This window comes from Odocoileus virginianus, chromosome 21 (assembly GCF_023699985.2).
Source record: "Odocoileus virginianus isolate 20LAN1187 ecotype Illinois chromosome 21, Ovbor_1.2, whole genome shotgun sequence".
Taxonomy (NCBI): domain Eukaryota; kingdom Metazoa; phylum Chordata; class Mammalia; order Artiodactyla; family Cervidae; genus Odocoileus; species Odocoileus virginianus.
The window spans coordinates 39,685,444-39,702,607 of record NC_069694.1 but is presented as its reverse complement, the minus strand read 5'-3'; the positions used below and the strand labels follow the sequence as shown (position 1 = coordinate 39,702,607).

General features: G+C 37.5%; 1 protein-coding gene across 3 annotated transcripts in view; it reads left to right on the top strand.

The window, feature by feature from the left end:
- PPP3CA (protein phosphatase 3 catalytic subunit alpha) overlaps nucleotides 1–17,164 on the top strand; it is a 309,840-nt gene that overhangs the window by 259,176 nt on the left and 33,500 nt on the right. For all 3 annotated transcript variants that reach the window (XM_020884235.2, XM_020884233.2, XM_070452186.1), the window contains exon 8: nucleotides 2,470–2,564. In XM_020884235.2, the coding sequence (XP_020739894.1) occupies nucleotides 2,470–2,564 (95 nt within the window). The remainder of the gene's footprint in view (nucleotides 1–2,469; nucleotides 2,565–17,164) is intronic.

Genomic DNA, 17,164 nt, shown 5'->3' with positions numbered 1-17,164 from the left:
ATTAGATCTAAAAATTGCCTTCTGGTGTCATAGATATGGCAGGATCCAGAGGAATAAGTGGCTGCAGGTGTGCTGTGAAGTCTGCTTTTAACTGCTCTGCGAGCTGCTTAGGACCCCCTGGTGGCTCAGACAGAAAAGAGTCTGCCTGTAGTGTGGGAGACCTGGGTTCGATCCCTGTGTCGAGAAGAACCTCTGGAGAAGGAAATGGCAACCCATTCCAGCGGTCTTGCCTGGAGAATCCCATGGACTTGGGAGTCGCAACATGACTAAGTGACTTCACTTTCACTTTATAAATAGGTAGAATTTTCAACTGGCTGTTTTAAACCCAGTGAGACCACCTCTTCCTATTTCTTTCAGTTCCTGCTCTTACCTTTGTCTTACCTATAGGTGAATTACCAGCTACTTTTCAGTCTCCGTCAGCCGCGTTGGTCTGAATTACACATTAGTATTTAACAGAGATTGCATTGTTGTGCTCTTGTTTAAAGAATATCATTCCTGATCCCTGTAAAGCTTTAAAGGGCAAAAACAGAGACTTCAAATGATGGGGAAACTCCTATATTCTAACTCACAAATACATAATATGATTTTGTAATGGCTGGTAAATTTTTAAAATGTAAACAGATTGTAAGGACATAGAAATTTAAAAAATATCAGATATGCACTCTGATGGTACATTAAATCTACATTTGGGATACAGGCATGGTGGAAGTAAGCATAATTAACTTTAGGATTTGAAGCCCAATACCCTTCCCAATAAGCTCCACTGAAAGGCACTGTTTTGCCTTAAATGCTTAAACTTCATTTCCTTCATATTCTAAATTTTCTGAAAAGGAGGAACATTTATTTTTATAACCTGTGTACTGAAATCAGAAATTTAGATGCCACATTCTGAAGTAAACCCAAGCCTGTGAAGGTTCTGAATCAAGGCAGATCCTAATTTTTTTTCAAAATTAGCTTTTCTTAAGCAGTCAATCAACAAGTATGAAATGATCCAATATTGTACACTCAGTGCTCTTGTAGCTGATATTTGCAGTAATCTATTGATAAACCCAGCCAATCAAATCCTCAAATCATCTTTTTCACTTTGGGGGCAATGGTGTCACCATTGCTTTTTGGCTGACTGTCCCAACTGAACATGTTTATAGCATGTTTATCTCAATCCCACGATAGACCTGAAGTCCATCTGCTTATCTGAAAATAGGTTAAGTACATCAGTTAAAATCAACAAATATATTTGTTTAAAATGAGCAGTTGATTGATTCATTAGGAAAAGTTGAGGTTACATCATCCCGATTCTTCATTTTTATTTGTTGTTAAGTAAGCACAGTCAGCCACAATTCATAAAGTCAGTACACTAGGATTAAGAGTGTCAACATCTTTTACATTCTGATTTTCTGCCAACAAAGCTCAGTTCCATAAGCAGAATAAATACTTTGAGGCCATTCTGAAAGATTTTTAAGAGGGTATTGTCTTCTGGGAAAAGTAGTATCAAAACATTTGTAAAATTAGAAATTTTAAGGTGATTATTTATCTATCTAAAGGTACTGTTTGAGGCCCATTTAGAACTCAGCTAAATTAGGCATGATTAGGCTGCCAGAAATTACTGACACAGAATAACTAAAGAATGATAAAATTTTGTTTTGCACTTTAGGAGTTTTTCTAAATTGATATTCCTGAAATCTGTAACATAGAAATCATGAGATACCTTTTCAGCTTGATGGAAAAGAACCAAATCTCCTGTATTTTTTTATTATTTGAGGACTAGAGTCTTATTTTTGCCTCATTGGGAGAAAAACAACTGGATTGTTGATTTATTTCCAAAGATCTTGAAGATGTTTCATTACTGATTGATTAAATATTTATATGCTGAGATTATAATCTTTGACCTACAGATACCAGAAGAGACTGGTAATAAATAAAATTCTAAAACAGAAGCAATTTCAGCTTGTAAAACCCATATATTTAACCAGATGTTCTTTAAAAAGCAAATCAGCCTAGACATAATGGATTTATGTAGCCATAATAGGATATTATAGATAAATAGAATAATCCACTTGGTAATTAGTGGTAAAGTTTATATATTACTCTGCTTATTTAGTCTTTTTATGTTAAAAATATTGGCATGGAAAACATGGTAGGTCAGATAACTATGTGCAAGAAGTGTGGCCTCTATCCTCTCTATCGAACATATAAAAATGAATTATGATTTTTCATGGAATTCTACCCTCCCTGGGTCTACTAACTTTAGAAAAGACCTATTTGGAAATTGTACCTATGACTGTGTTTTCATTGTCACCCTGAAATGAATTGAAATCTCTGTGTAACAGACTTTAGTGAGAAAATTTTGTTTAATGTTACATAACTGGATTCTCTTTGAATGATAAAACTTTAATTTTCTATTTCTAAATCTATAATGTGGTATTTCTTTCATACTTAGCCTTGTTTTGACTTGTATTTAATTGTTTTTAGGTACCGCATGTATAGGAAAAGCCAAACAACAGGCTTCCCTTCTCTCATCACAATTTTTTCAGCACCAAATTACTTAGATGTATACAATAACAAAGGTGAGTGTTTTCAGATCCCTCTTGTATAGTATGTGCTGTAACTCTTAAGTTCTCTTTTGGTTTGGTTTTAATTAAGCATTTTTAGTCATTCTTTCATGCATTCAGTCATGCTTTCTCCTTACTTTTTCGTTTATTGTCTGATGCAAATGTTGTGATTATCTTCAGAGTTCAGATTCACTTGGTCAGAAGTGGGGCCCAGGCACTGTTACTTTTTAATTGTCCTCTAGGAGACTCTAAGGTACAGGAGGGTTGACAGCTACTGCTCTGATAGGTATAGGTTTTCAAAGAAAGAACAACTGAAAAGTAATCCCAAATCATGCTTTTTAAGAAGGATAAGAATTTAAATAAGAACAATAGGGATGCCACAAGTAAAGGATTGAGAAAATAAGCAAAAAGATACTATAGCTTGAAATCCAAATTCAAATTTCATCTATTGAAGACCCTACCACGAATCAGATCTTGTGCTAGGTAAGTATATTACTTTTAAATACTTACTTAAATGTCATTTCTTTTTAAAAATTTGAATTAAACTTTAAATATCATTTCCCCCGCAGAGTAAGTCTCTGTGGTAATTGCCGTGCCCAGGGTCACTCAGTCAGGTTGTGATGAACCTGAACAGGATGACATAGGAGTCTGGAGGGCTACAGTCCATGGAGATGCGAGAGTCAGACAGGACTGAACGACTCAACAGCGACCGCAGAGAGTTAAACACTTAAGTCCATTCAACAAGGGATGGTTTTTCTAGACTGGTCAAGGAGGGCCTTGTTTAAGATAAAATATGATCTGAACGTGGAAGAATGGTTAGCGTTTGATTAGAAAGAAGAAAAAATAAAGTCAAAGCCACTGTTTTTGCAACTTGTTTCTTTTTCAGCAGCAAACACTTTGTTTTCCAGACAAAATCTCAATCTTGAAGCCTCTTGTGTAAAATCAGTAAGAACTAGTTCCCTTCGATTGGAAAAGCCTTCTCCATCTTCTCCCAAAAATTCCCTTGTGGTACATATAAGAAATGCAAGAACTCAGTAGGTTGTCTTCATGACCCACTGTGGTCGTATTATTTACCAAAAGTATATAAAATATGAACACTTATGTTTGTATTGTTTTATAGCATTAAGCATTTGTTTTCAGTTACATCTAGTGAAGACAGTGCCCAAATGAATAATTTTCTTGACAGAGATTGATTACTAAGTAGCATGTACTATACTTACAAGCTTTTTAAAAATTAAATTAAAAAAAAAACACAAAACCTCAAAACAGTGGGGCAGAAAAATGAGAGAGAGAGAGAGAGAACTGGGATTTTACTCCGTGGAAATAGACCTAGCCTTTATCAATTCATCAGAGTGCTAAGGAGTGCAGTTTTGCTTGAGACCAATAGCGATTTCTCGAATAAGATATGCATTGCTTCTTTGTCTATGGTTCTGATTTAACAAGGTAGAAACTTAAAAACAATAGACGTCAAGGCATTGCTGTCTTTGAGGTTCTGTGGTTCTTTCACTCTTGCCTTTAGGGCAGACCACAATCTCCCAGGGAGAGGATAGAAGCATTTCATTTTGGGAACCTTTTCATAAAAGAAAAAAGTCTTCTGAGAGAAAAAGATAAACTGATAGGAAGAAGAAAGATATATTCTTCAGTTTGAGCACAGTTTCAAAAGACTTTTGTGTAAAATCTCTAAAGTACTTTCAAGCTATTATGCTAACACTGTGTACAGTATGTGGGAGTGGGAGTTAGTTATTCACTGTTGAAGGGAGGATTTGAATAAAATAAATGTTAACGAGAATTTTAAAAGGCAGTGCAGTAAAACTGGGCTGCAAGCACTGTCAGAACACAATCAGTGGAAAGAAATAATGGTGAAGAATTTCTGAGTTAACTATTTGATTCTTAGAAACAGATGACCATAAAGGCCTCTGGAATTACAACCTCATAGTTTTTATTTGATTTTTAAAACTCTTGCAAATTAAGGCAGCAGTAATAGCTCTCTGGAAAACTGAAAGAATAAAAAAAATAAGTTTATTCTGCCATCTCTTTTTTTGATTGAAGTATAGTTGATTTACAGTATCATGTTAGTTTCAAGTATACAGCAAAATGATTCAGTTATACATATATATTTTTTTTCAAACTCTTTTTCAAACTCTTTGCCCTTATAGATTATTATAATATACTGAATAGAGTTCCCTGTGCTATACAGTGGGTCCTTGTTGGTTATCCTATATGTGATAGTGTGTATCTGTTAATCCCATTTTCCTAATTTATACCGCTCCTGCCCTGTTTGGTAACCGTAAATTTGTTTTCTATTTCTGTGAGTCTGTTCTGTCTAAAAACTGATAATAATCCTATGATCAGCCTTATGTTTAAATGTCCAATAGTTCTGTTTAGTAGTTCACACTTGCCTGCAATTAAAAATGACTTTCAGAACTCAGTGAGGACTGTACATGTCCCACCTCCTACTTCGTTCCATGGCCCACTTCAATCCATTCCACTCTTATCTTTTCCAGTCTGCACTAACACAGGCGAACAGCTCACCTATCTTCCTTCTTCGGTTTCCTCATTCTGACAAGCCCTGCTTACTCCTCCAGGATGCCAGGGCCAAGATGTAGCTCTGAATCACAGCTTTGCCATCAAACAACTAACTCATCTACATTTATTGACAAATGGTGACATCTCTGTAAAAGGAGAAAAAAAAATTCTTTGGTGAATAATAGATGAAATTGCTTTGAAACAGAATGTTGTGCACTATTAAGATGTTATCATCACTGAATATTTTATGTTGCTCTAACAATGCCACGTGACTGTGTGGGATTTCCCTGTAGCTGGCAATATACTCCTCCTCTTCAGCTTCATAGTTATGATTTTACTTTATGGGTCAGTCTACCTTTGTGACCAATCTCTCTGCTTCCCTCTGTGTGAACCCTTTACTTTAGCCAAATTATTCTGCTCTTTGTCCTGAACAACTTTCGGCTTTCCTGTTCACATTTTTCCCCACCCACTTCATTCCATATCTATCTAGAATACTTGTCTTGCTCTTCTCTTCCCATTGAAATGGACTAGACCCCTCCAGTCATTCTGCTGGTTGGTCTTCTCTTAACACCTGCAGTACCAATCATTTGCCCTTATATTTAGCATTTACTTTTGTTTCTTGTTAGCTTTTCCATGCATTCCTGTAAATTCCCAATCATATTATAATTAGTTTGAATCAGAAGCTTTTTGGTACACATTATGAAGTCAAACAGCATGTCTTATGCATGGTACACAGCCAATATGTGCATTGATCAAAACATTTTCTTTATGGGAACTAATAGCAAGATACTGCCCAAAAGTATCCTATCAGTATTGGCCCTCGGAGCTTTATCTCTCTTTAAATTACTTATATAACCAGTGCTGATATACTTTCTCAGTTGGAGTTAAACATGTGCAGAGCACTTAGCACCTTTGAATTGTTTTTCTCCTGTGAAGATATAGCTCTAAGGGAAAAGAGATTTCACAATTATCCAGGTACACTCAATGGAAGAAAAATGCAGTAATGGCATGTAGCAACTTCTTCTCTCCCTCTTTCTCCTCCTCATTCTTTTTCTTCTTTTTTAAAACAATTTTCCACCACATGAAGATGACTTCAACCTCATCCACATGCAACAAACCTTTATTGAGAACTAACTGTGTTCCAACTACCATGCCTGGTACTAGGAATATAAGATAAACAAGACAGACATGGTCTTTTCTCTAGTGGGGTTTATAATCTAGTAGTGTGATAGATGTTCAATAAAGAATTTCACCAATAATTATGTAAGTATATTTACAAAATCCTACAAAGAAAAGAGTGGTATGCAAGGAGAGTGGAAATTAGCTGGTGGCAACCAAGAAAAGCTTAACTGAGAAAGTGACACATAAGCAATCTTAGAGTGAAATCTCTCAGTGTTAAAAAGTACAATGGCAGATGTAAATTCTGCTTTAAACAATTCAGTTTAGCTGAAAACTATAATAAATCTCTTTTAAAAAGTGTTTTTTAAACCTTGATGTAAAAAGTCCTTTATATCTCTGGTGATTATACCTATGCTTCAAAAATATCAAAATTGTAGTAGATCCCCATGTGGTGCCAGTTCTCCATAGTTCAGATGAGTTTTCATATGGGTGAGTAAGTGGCTCGATGGGTGGATATATGCCATGAAAGTTTTAGTCGCTCAGTCATGTCTGGCTTTTTGTGACCCCATGGAATGTAGCCCACCAGGCTCCTCTGTCCATGGAATTCTTCAGGCAACAATACTGGAATGGGTAGCCATCCTCTTCTCCAGGGCATCTTCCTAACCCAGGTATCAAACCTTGGTTTCATGCATAGCAGGCTGATTTTTTATCATCAGAGCCACCGGGGGAGCCCTGTGTTTATACTATAGACATATAGCTATATAGACCAGGGGCACACAGCTCGGTTCTAAGAAAAACTACTGACGGTATAATGAGGTAGTTAACTAAGATTCATTAAATAAAATGTATTTTGGATTTGAGAGGAAAATCTAAATGGTTACATAACTAATGTAGTATCAAGACCAAATTTGATTAAAATGACAACCAGGAAAAAAGTCAATTCAGTGTTAAAGTAGCTGAAGGAAGAGGATGGACAAGAAAAGCATCGTTCACTAGAATTTTGAGGGGTTTTTTTTTTGCAAAAGTCTACCCTTTTTAATAGGAAAAAAAAAAGACTATTATAATGTTTGAAACTTTAAACTTGACAGCTTGATAGAATTGCTTAACAAAAAGTATTGTCATCTTACCAAAGCTTGCAATTTCAACATCCTTGAATATTTTCCAATCAAAAAGTAGACAGGGGCTTCAGGAAGACAAGTGCTTATAAATTAAAAGATAATGTATACTTGGCAGGAAGATACCATTGTGCAAGAGGGTTGAATTGTTAATGTAATGAACCCAGGTAGGCATCTGATTGGCAGTCGTGATTTGAATTCCAGGAGCAAAGGCAGCATATCTGACGCCAGCTTGCCTTGCAGCTCTCCCAGCAGGGATCCTCAGTCCTCAGGGACCCAGCAGCATCACACAGTGGCCTTGCCGGGCCTGAGAAGCCTTTCCCTGCACTGGGAACTTTTTTCACCATTCAGGAGTAACTTCCACAAGCAGAGATAGCTGGTACCCGCCTGGTTCAGGAGTCAAATAAGAACCAGCTAGATTCGATCCATATCCTAAGTGGAAGAGGGAGATGGGCAGGGGCGTTTTTGGAAGGCAGTAGTCATTGTCCCGGCAACCTGAATAACACCTCTGCTCTTTCTCTACACTGTGCTTAAAAGCTTAGTTCCCTTTAAAGACCCCCCCCCACATTTTATAACAAGGGGCCATTTCTGTAGAGTCCGAGGCCTGCCTTAAGCATGGGCATGACCTTTAGCCTTGACTAAACATTTTGAAACACTTTGAAGTGTTTGCGACCACAGCCATAACTGTGATCCCTAGTTGCCTTACAAACTCGATAAAATTAATCTAGAGACTTTGTCCAGTGGCAATAGTTTTCACAGCCTTTACTTTATTCCTGCTATCATCTCAAATCTGAAGGTTTTCTTAATTGGCCTTGAGCAACTGTTTGGCCAGTTCACTTATTTCAATATAGAAAATGTAAATACATATTCATGGTAGCATTTTCTTATTTGGTACTTGCTAACAAATGCTAGAGAAAAATAGTAAGATACACTCCCACCAAAAATTTTCATTTCTTTGTTTATTTGATAAACATGAGTATTTGCAGAATTACACATACCAAAAAGATAACTTCTTAATAATGGTTATTAAACCTAGCACAGTCCACCAAGAAATATTATGGAGTATAAGAGTCTATGAAGGAGCAAAGCAAAAACCATGAACGAAACTGTTAGTATTAGCTTCCTTTACTATCAGTATGAGATGGTAAAAGAGAAATTTAGGTAGACATTTAAAGGTCAAGAGAACTTGAAGTTAGAAGATTTTGATTGGTTTTCAGAGAAATCACTTCTCTGAGCTAAATGGATAAAACTAACCACAGAAAGATTTCAATAGAATGACCCGTTTACACTGCCTTATATAACCAAGACTTCAATATGTGGAACTGATCTGTGTTATGATTTCCTATACCTATAGCAATAATAATAACTAATATTGTTGAACATATACCATTGCCAGACAGTGATCTACATTTCCATGAATAAATTCATTTAATCTTTCAATGATTCTATGAACTACATTATAATTTTGAGTTCATTGATGAGAAACTGGGACACAGAGGAGTTACATACTTTTGCCAAGGTTCTTACAAGCTGGTCAGGGATTAACACTGAGACTGAAATTCGGCAGTCTGACTCCAGGGCCCCCAAGTTAACCTCCTTCTGTGCTGTTGTGCATCAGCTTTGTTATGTGAAAGCTTTCCAGGCAGTGTTTGCACCGGTCCTCTATTCAGCTTTCAGCTCATTGTGTTTAGGTGACTGACTATTCTTCAATAAAAAAGGAAAAGCTTTTGAAATGAAGAGTCATTTGTTACCACTTTAAAATTGCATGAGTGTTATACATCCAAGTATATACATTATTAAAAGAATAAATGTAGAGTATCTTTTTTACTATTCTGGAATAAATAATTTCTCCCTTGAAAAGATACCCTCCCCTGCCCCCGCCCCCCCCAAAAGCACTCCTGCTTTTGCTTTTGTTTGACTCTGCTGTGAAAGTGTCATTGCCGGAGGCCACTTTCTAAATAGATTAGTTTTAGTCCAGTAGTCACCTTGTTTGCATTTAAACATTTAATTAATAGGAAGTGAAAGTGAAGGTGTTAGTTGCTCAGTCTTGTCTGACTCTTTGCAACCCCATGGGCTGTAGCCCGCCAGGCTCCTCTGCCCATGGGGTGAAATAGAAAATCAAGATTTAAAATTTAGGAATTACTCTCACTATATATTTTAATTAAATTAAGCTATATATAATCTATATATCTTAGCTCTAACAAACGACCTGGATTTCTTAACCAACACCACTACAAGATTGTTCATTTCAGCAGTTTTCAATAAAATAAGTATAGGCTTCCCTGGTGGTTCAGATGGTAAAAAATCTGCCTGCAATATGAGAGACCTGGGTTCAATCCCTGAGTCAGGAAGACCCCTTGGAGAAGGAACTGGCAAGCCACTCCAGTGTTCTTGCCTGGAGAATCCCATGGACAGAGGAGCCTGGCGGACTACAGTCCATGAGGTCACAAAGAGTCAGACACAACTGAGCAACTAATACGCACACAGCAAAGTACTATATGGCAGTGGGTGAGGTAATCCTCACTTTTGGCCACCTGACGAGAGGAGCTGACTCATTGGAAAAGACCTTGGAAAGCTGGGAAATACTGAAGGCAAAAGGAGGAGAGGGCTACAGAGGATAAGATGGTTAGATAGCGTCACCAGTGGACTCAATGGACATGAACTTGAGCAAACTCTGGGAGGAAGTCGTGAAGGACAGGGGAGCCTGGCGTTTTGCAGTTCATGGGGTGTGGGGGGGGGTCCACAAAAAGTCGGACATGACTTAGTGACTGAACAACAATCCTCACTTTTCACAAAGTTCCACCCGTAGAATCAGGCGGCAATCACAGTGTTCTGTGAACCCATAGAATCACAGTGCTCTGTGAACCCTTGTTTGGGGTTGCAGACAGGACCTCCAGCGAAGCTGAGTCCTCTCTCCAGACACACTGCCAGTGCTGTTGTCACTTGGACAGGACCCACTAAGGCTTGCATCTTGAGGTGTTATGTTTCATTTTCTCACAGATGGTTCGAAGATTCTTAGCCCAAACTAAAACCAACTTCTCTAGAAGTTTAATTGTCAATAAGGCATTTGACAGAAGGACAAACGGGAACCATATATATGTAACATGTTAAAGACATGAGTCAATGGATTATCACTTCCTTTTCATTGTCTAGAGATTCATCTAGACCTTCAAGAGACTCAGTGACTTACTGAATAAAGTAGATGACCAAAAAAAAGTAGATATCAAGTATATGGGCATAATATTAACTCAGTTCCAAGGAGTTAATATTAACTAGTTGCCAAGCAACCTAGAACCATTGCAAGCTACAGCTTACAGCTTGACACCAAGTAGAAGGTGGAAGAATGTTCTATAATCGCATACAGATGCAGATACAGAAACAGATATAGGTAAGATACAGGTACTAGTTTTCAAAGTACATCCCACCAAGGTACACTTAAACCCTTGTTATACATTTGGAGTGGGTATTAACAATAAGAGCAAGGAGAAGGGGGTGACAGAGGATGAGATGGTTGGATGGCATCATCCATTCAATGGACATGAGTTTGAGCAGAATCTGGGAAATAGTGAAGGATGAGGAAGGCTAGTGTGCTGCAGTCCATGGGGTTGCAAGGAGTCGGACACAACTGAGCGACTGAAAAATAACAACAATGGACACAATGTTTCCTTTGTCTATGCCATCTCCTTCAATAGTGCAAAGCTTCAGCTAAATCTCTCTCATTTGGTCAGGGTGGATTAAGTCATATTTTAGCATTGTAATAGTATAGATTAGAACTTAAAGGAATGTTATCAGTTCAAACTGATAGGGAAATCAAAACTGCCAATTACTCCTTATTGACTTAGAAAAAATATTTAATGGTAGCAATTCAAATTCTCTTGATGAAGTTGTAATGGTAGAAATGATTCACAGTGTTTGACTGGACTTGAGCTAATTCCAAGGATCAATTCTTGGCTCAAATTCTCTGGATCCTAATATAATGATGTGACACATGAGGTAAGAGTTGTAAAAATGGCAAAATTATTAAAAATAGATAGCCATTCTCTCCTCCAGGAATTTAAAACTGAGTCATGGTACTTTACATTTTTCAGGTGCCAAAGATTTTATCTGATTGTATATATTATGAATATTAACATATATGTTATTAATGTTTTATTTGATTTTCATACTCTCTAAGTACAACAGAACAGCTCACAATTATGGGCTTTCCTGGTGGCTCAGGTGGTAAAGAATCTGCCTGCAATGCAGAAGACCTGGGTTTGATCCCTGGTTTGGGATGATCCCCTGGAGAAGGACATGGCAACCCACTCCAGTATTCTTGCCTGGAGAATCCCCATGGACAGAGGAGCCTGGAGGGCGACTGTCCATGAGGTCGCAGAGAGTTGGACAGGACTGAGCAACTAAGCATGCAGCCTGGTGCAACTCAAATAAATAATGAGAAATATTTGCTCACGTTCACATAGTTACAATATGATAGAGACTGTATTATTTCTACTCTTATCAATTTTAGACTCTTGCAGTTTTGAAACAGAATTCAGCCTCTGAAGTGGCATATTACTTTTTCCCAAAATTCTTTCAAGCATCCTTCAGACTTCCATTCATATGTGGTTGGTTACAGTTTTAATATGCTGACAAGTTACATGTTTTGTGTTTTTAAATTTTTCTTTATTTTCTCTTTCTTCACCTATCTTCCTTCCTTCTTTCCTTCTTCTCTTTTTCAATCTTGTCCTTTTCTCTCTCACTTCCCTTAAACTTTTACTGCAGCCAACACTATTGAACATTAACCGTGTACCCGGTATGGTACAAAGCCACAATAAAAGAAAGCAAAAGAGATCTATGCCCCTTTCATCCCTTCTATCATCTACCTTCCACTTACTTTACTCAGAACTTTGTATTTGAATAATACTTAATTCACAATTCACTAATGCAATGTTAAGGAAAACGCATAACACACATACAGTCATTCAGTGATACACAGACATAATCATAAGATTGGCTCAGACAGTTTCACAAATACATCTAGTACAGTCACCTTCCTTTGTGTAAGATAATATCATCTGCATTTTATGTAGGAGACTTGTGACAAAGCTAAAGAAGGTGTTATAGGTGCTGTGAAAGAGGCATGTACAGGGTAAAAGGAAGAATAAGGGTTAGACACAGACATAAGAGAGTTATATATACAGAAACACGTGTGTGTATTTCAATAAGTACAAAATCATTAGCTCTTAGCTTCAAGAGAATTACATATACCTACTATTTGTATCCAGGAATACTGAAATATTTCAAGTTGGTGAAATTCAGTCATTATGTGTAAGTCACTAAGCATTGCCTGAGAAATACCCTATCTTAAGTATTGAGTTGAGTGATTTGAGCATTAAATTTTTCAAAAAACACACACTAAAGATTATTATTATGACGAAATTACCTACAAATTGAAGACTTGAAGTCCATCTTAATAAATGACTTGAGTAATTACTTTTACCTAAACTTAGGAGCCATAGAGTAAGAGAGAGTTATAAGAATAGCCCTTGCTCACCAAATGTAGCAACCCTCATGAACTGGTCAATTTCCTTGACCTAAGTCATGCCTCTTACCTGGGTTACTAATAATAAAAAAGGAATCACTTTAAAACAAAATCCATCAGGCAAGTACAGGACATGGAGAAGGGAAAAAAAATGGAAAACAAGAGTTAGAAATCAGATTTCTAAATGGAAGGAATCACAGAGGTTGTGTTCATAGTCGCTATAACATGTAGTGTGATAACTATGCATTTATATAAATGTACATATATGTCTTCCAAAATTTATAAATTAAAATTGTCCCCCACCCAAAAGTAGTCTTTATGGGACATATATATATTTGAAAAAGCATACCAACATAATCTTAAAACATCACCAAAGGACATTTTGAGTACATAGTCCTACCTCAAGAATTTTACCCATCAAGCTATCATGCCTCCTTCTGTGATGGTAGGACTTTGCCAAAAGAACACACTGATGCTAGTTTTTCTACTAGAGTGTCTTCAGGTAGAAGAATTGAAAGGAAAAAACATCCTGGGACTATTATGCCTTTTTTTTCTTTCTATTTATGGATGTCTTACAGTGATTCTGAAGTGTCCTCACCTGCTTTCCTCTCATCTTTGTTTCTCTTCTGTCCTTCTGTCCTGTCTTTTGAAAGGGGGAGTACATGGTCAATTAAATTTAGAGATGAAAAATGTTAGCAGAAGGGTCAAAAGAATAAACTCTATCATTCCTCTTCTGGGGGGCTCTTCTCTTTGCTGCTGTTGAACAGCCCTAGCTGTGTGAGCATGGCTGATGTGTGTTGGGAGTATCACAGTTACTCATCTGAAGGCTTGCAGAAAAGGACCTCTGTGTTTCTCTTGAAGTCCACTTGGAATGTGTTGGGTCCGTGATTTGGTGAGCTGGTCAAATGCATCTTGTTAGCAGTATTTTGCTTGTTGTTGTTTAGTTTCTCAGTTGTGTCCCACTCTTTGAGACTACATGGACTGCAGCACTCTCCTGGAGCAAACTCATGTTCATTGAGTCAGGGATGCCATCCAACCATCTCATCCTCTGTTGCCCCCTTCTCCTCCTACCTTCAATCTTTCCCATCATCAGGGTCTTTTCCGATGAGTGGGCTTTTCACCTCTAGTGGCTAAAGTATTGGAGCTTCAGCTTCAGCATCAGTCCTTCCAATGAATATTCAGGGTTGTTTTTTTTAGGATTGACTACTTTGATCTTGAAGTCCAAGGGACTCTCAAGAATCTTCTTCATCACCACAGTCAAATCTGTAGATAACTTCTCTTAAACTAGAAGCTCTCTTTTGACCTTATGGTTTTGTCATTTACTGCCCTGTCATCAGACTCTCTGGTGATGGTAATTGTAAAGAAGATGCTGGGAAATGTTACCAAGTTTTTGTGAAATACTAGATTTTGTGTCTCATCAAAATTTCAATTTTCGAGTAAGAGAGATCCCTTTAATTTGCTAGACCATGCATGGTTTGATAGAGAAAAGACTGAATTAAAATCTAGATGCTGTTCCTCAAGTTTCACTATATTAGAGGGCCTTGTTATATCACTAGATATGATAGAGGTCCAGTGCCCCTTCCTATTCCCAAGTGGGAGCAGTCTCTTTATTGCTGATTTTATATCTATCTTCTACATAAGCAAGATGGGACCAGTTAATTGGATAGCTTTGCTGCCATACTTTTGGTATCAGAAAAAGAACTGGCAGTCAGGTCTCCAGATCCAAACAGATTAATACTCTTTCTCTTATGCCAGATTTCTTCTGACTATTCTTCACACCTTGCATGTGCAAGGGAAGAGCATTTGTTGCCGTGCTGTCTGGTCTGTTCTGAATTATGGTCGGTAACCTAGGGCCTGTATATGTGTCATCTTCTGTCCCCTGGCCTCTAATACAGTTGTTAAAGGACACAAGGTCATGTATAATTGCCAGCGGAATAAAGGAGTCCCTTGATGGTAGACTTCATTCTTTTTTCCTCTCTCTATTTCTCAGGCAAGATCTCAGGAGGTGGTCTCAAGTGATTCTTGAAGTACAACCGTTTGTATTATTTATGTGGCCGGTGGAGATAAATGTCTTTCAAGTACTTCAGAGGAGTGCATCCTGTTAGGGCCCAATTGAGCTCTGTAATTCCAGTGACAGAGGCAGGCGGCAGGGGCGGAGGATGTGGGAGGTGGAAGATGAAACGTTAACTGTGAAGTTCGTGACTGGGTATTTGGGACTGTTCTGGTTTAATTTTTTTTATATATTTTTGTGATATATATATATTATGCAAAAAAATCAAAATTCATGCATCAGTATTTTATATGGCTGAAGAAGAGAATACATATTGCTGCATTTGCATTTTTAAATGAAAGGTAATTTTTTAAAATATATTGAAAATTAAGGGGAAAGGTTCTATTAATGGCTTTTAGAATTACTGAGAACATTCATCAATCTTTGCATTAATGATGAGATCTTCATTCCAGAAGTCTGTTAACATTATTCAGATCTGGAAGAGGTTGTGTAAATTATCTGGATAAACCCAAGTAGTAAAAAGTGAGGTAGCTGAGACGCAGAGACATTAAGTGTTCTTGGGTCTTGTGAGTAATTCAAGACAGCATTCATCTTTAGTCTGGGCACCTGGGCTTCCAGTTCAGTGCTCCCTTTTTTAAAAAAGAAGTAAACATGGAAGGAGAATCTGTGTCCAACACTTGGTAGACCTGGAATGATTTATGCAGTTAGAGTCAGAATATTGTGGAATACTGGAAAGATGAGGGACTTCAGATTCAAAACCAAACTGAGGTTTGCTGCTTCTCATGTGTGGCCTTGGACAAATAACCCCTCTGCTTATTTTGAAAATGTAAATAAGAGCCACTTTTTTGAGAGATATTGTGAAGGTATTTGATTATTAAACACCAAATATAGTGCCTGGTATAGAACAGATGGGCTTCCCAGGTGGCACTAGTGGTAAAGAACCCACCAGCCAATGCAGGAAACATAAGAGACACGGGTTCAATCCCTGGGTCAGGAAGATCCCCTGGAGGAGGGCATGGCAACCCACTCCAGCATTCTTGCCTGGAGAATCCCGTGGACAGTGGAGCCTGGTGGGCTACAGTCCATGGGGTCACAGCGAGTCAGACACGACTGAAATGACCAAGCCCGAGCTCAGGAGCGCATAGAGCAGATGATTAGAAAATGTAGCCGCTATTAAATGGTATTATTTCTGTTGCTAGTAAACAAAAATAAAATCTGTAAATAGTATTTGCATTATCAGTAGACATGCAGATAAATTGTGTGAGCCAGTGTCAAGTGAATAAATGCTTTGTCTCACCAGTGACAAAACAGAACTTCTGCTTTATCTATTGGACAAGCTTTATCCACACTAGTGAATGTGCATTATTTCATTTTTCTCAAACATGTATTTTGGCAAGAAGCTAAAATGTCTTTAATTATGAACATCATATTCAAAGTTAAATTAGTATAATAGCTCAGACTGAAATTCAAATATTGATCAGTTAGGAGAGATAGAGGGATGTTAGAAAGAGGATGGATTTGGTGTCAGTAAAAGCTGAGTTTGAATTGGGAGTGAAATCTTCTAGTTCCTTGTTGCATGATCCTGAGAAAGTTATTTTACTTCTCAACCTCAGATCCTTAGTCTATAGCATGAGGGCAGTCACATCTGTTTCTCAGATTTGTAATAAGGACTAAATGACATATTATCGAAAGCCTCCCTTTTCTCCTGGGTACTCTCAGTTATAACACTTATTTATTTATTCCTGCTGCACCACCCTAAACTAATACAAAGTGGAGAAAACTTGGAGAAGAAATTACTCTTCAAAAAGACAACTCATAACCTTAAAAGATTCTTTTGAAGACAGGAGGATCCATTCCTGCTAAGAATATGCAGTATTTAAAAATAGTATAAATACCATTTCCATGAAGCTGGTGCTCAGAGACTAGGCAGCTAAGCTGAAAGGACTTCATCTTTCTCATCTAGCAAAGGCGATGTTGTCATTTGCCATGATTTTTTCATTTTGCATGTTTTTAATACTGTGTGGTTGTATCCTTAGGCCAAATGACATATCGAATCAATGATAGGATAATGCAAAGAAGAATGGGTTTACAGGAGTATATGGAGGATTCAGTATTCTATAGGAAGACAGTAACTCAGTGTTGATTTTACCATCTGTAATTCTTGTCCCCAAACCATCTGTGATTCTGTTCTCTGGAATTGGGTTGGTCAGCCTGAAATATGATTCAAAAAAAAAACCTCACTGTTATCAAGTATGGTTTTTGTTAATGGCAAGCTGTTGAAAACATCCACTTATTGTTCAGCTGCAGTAAGATGTATGTAGTA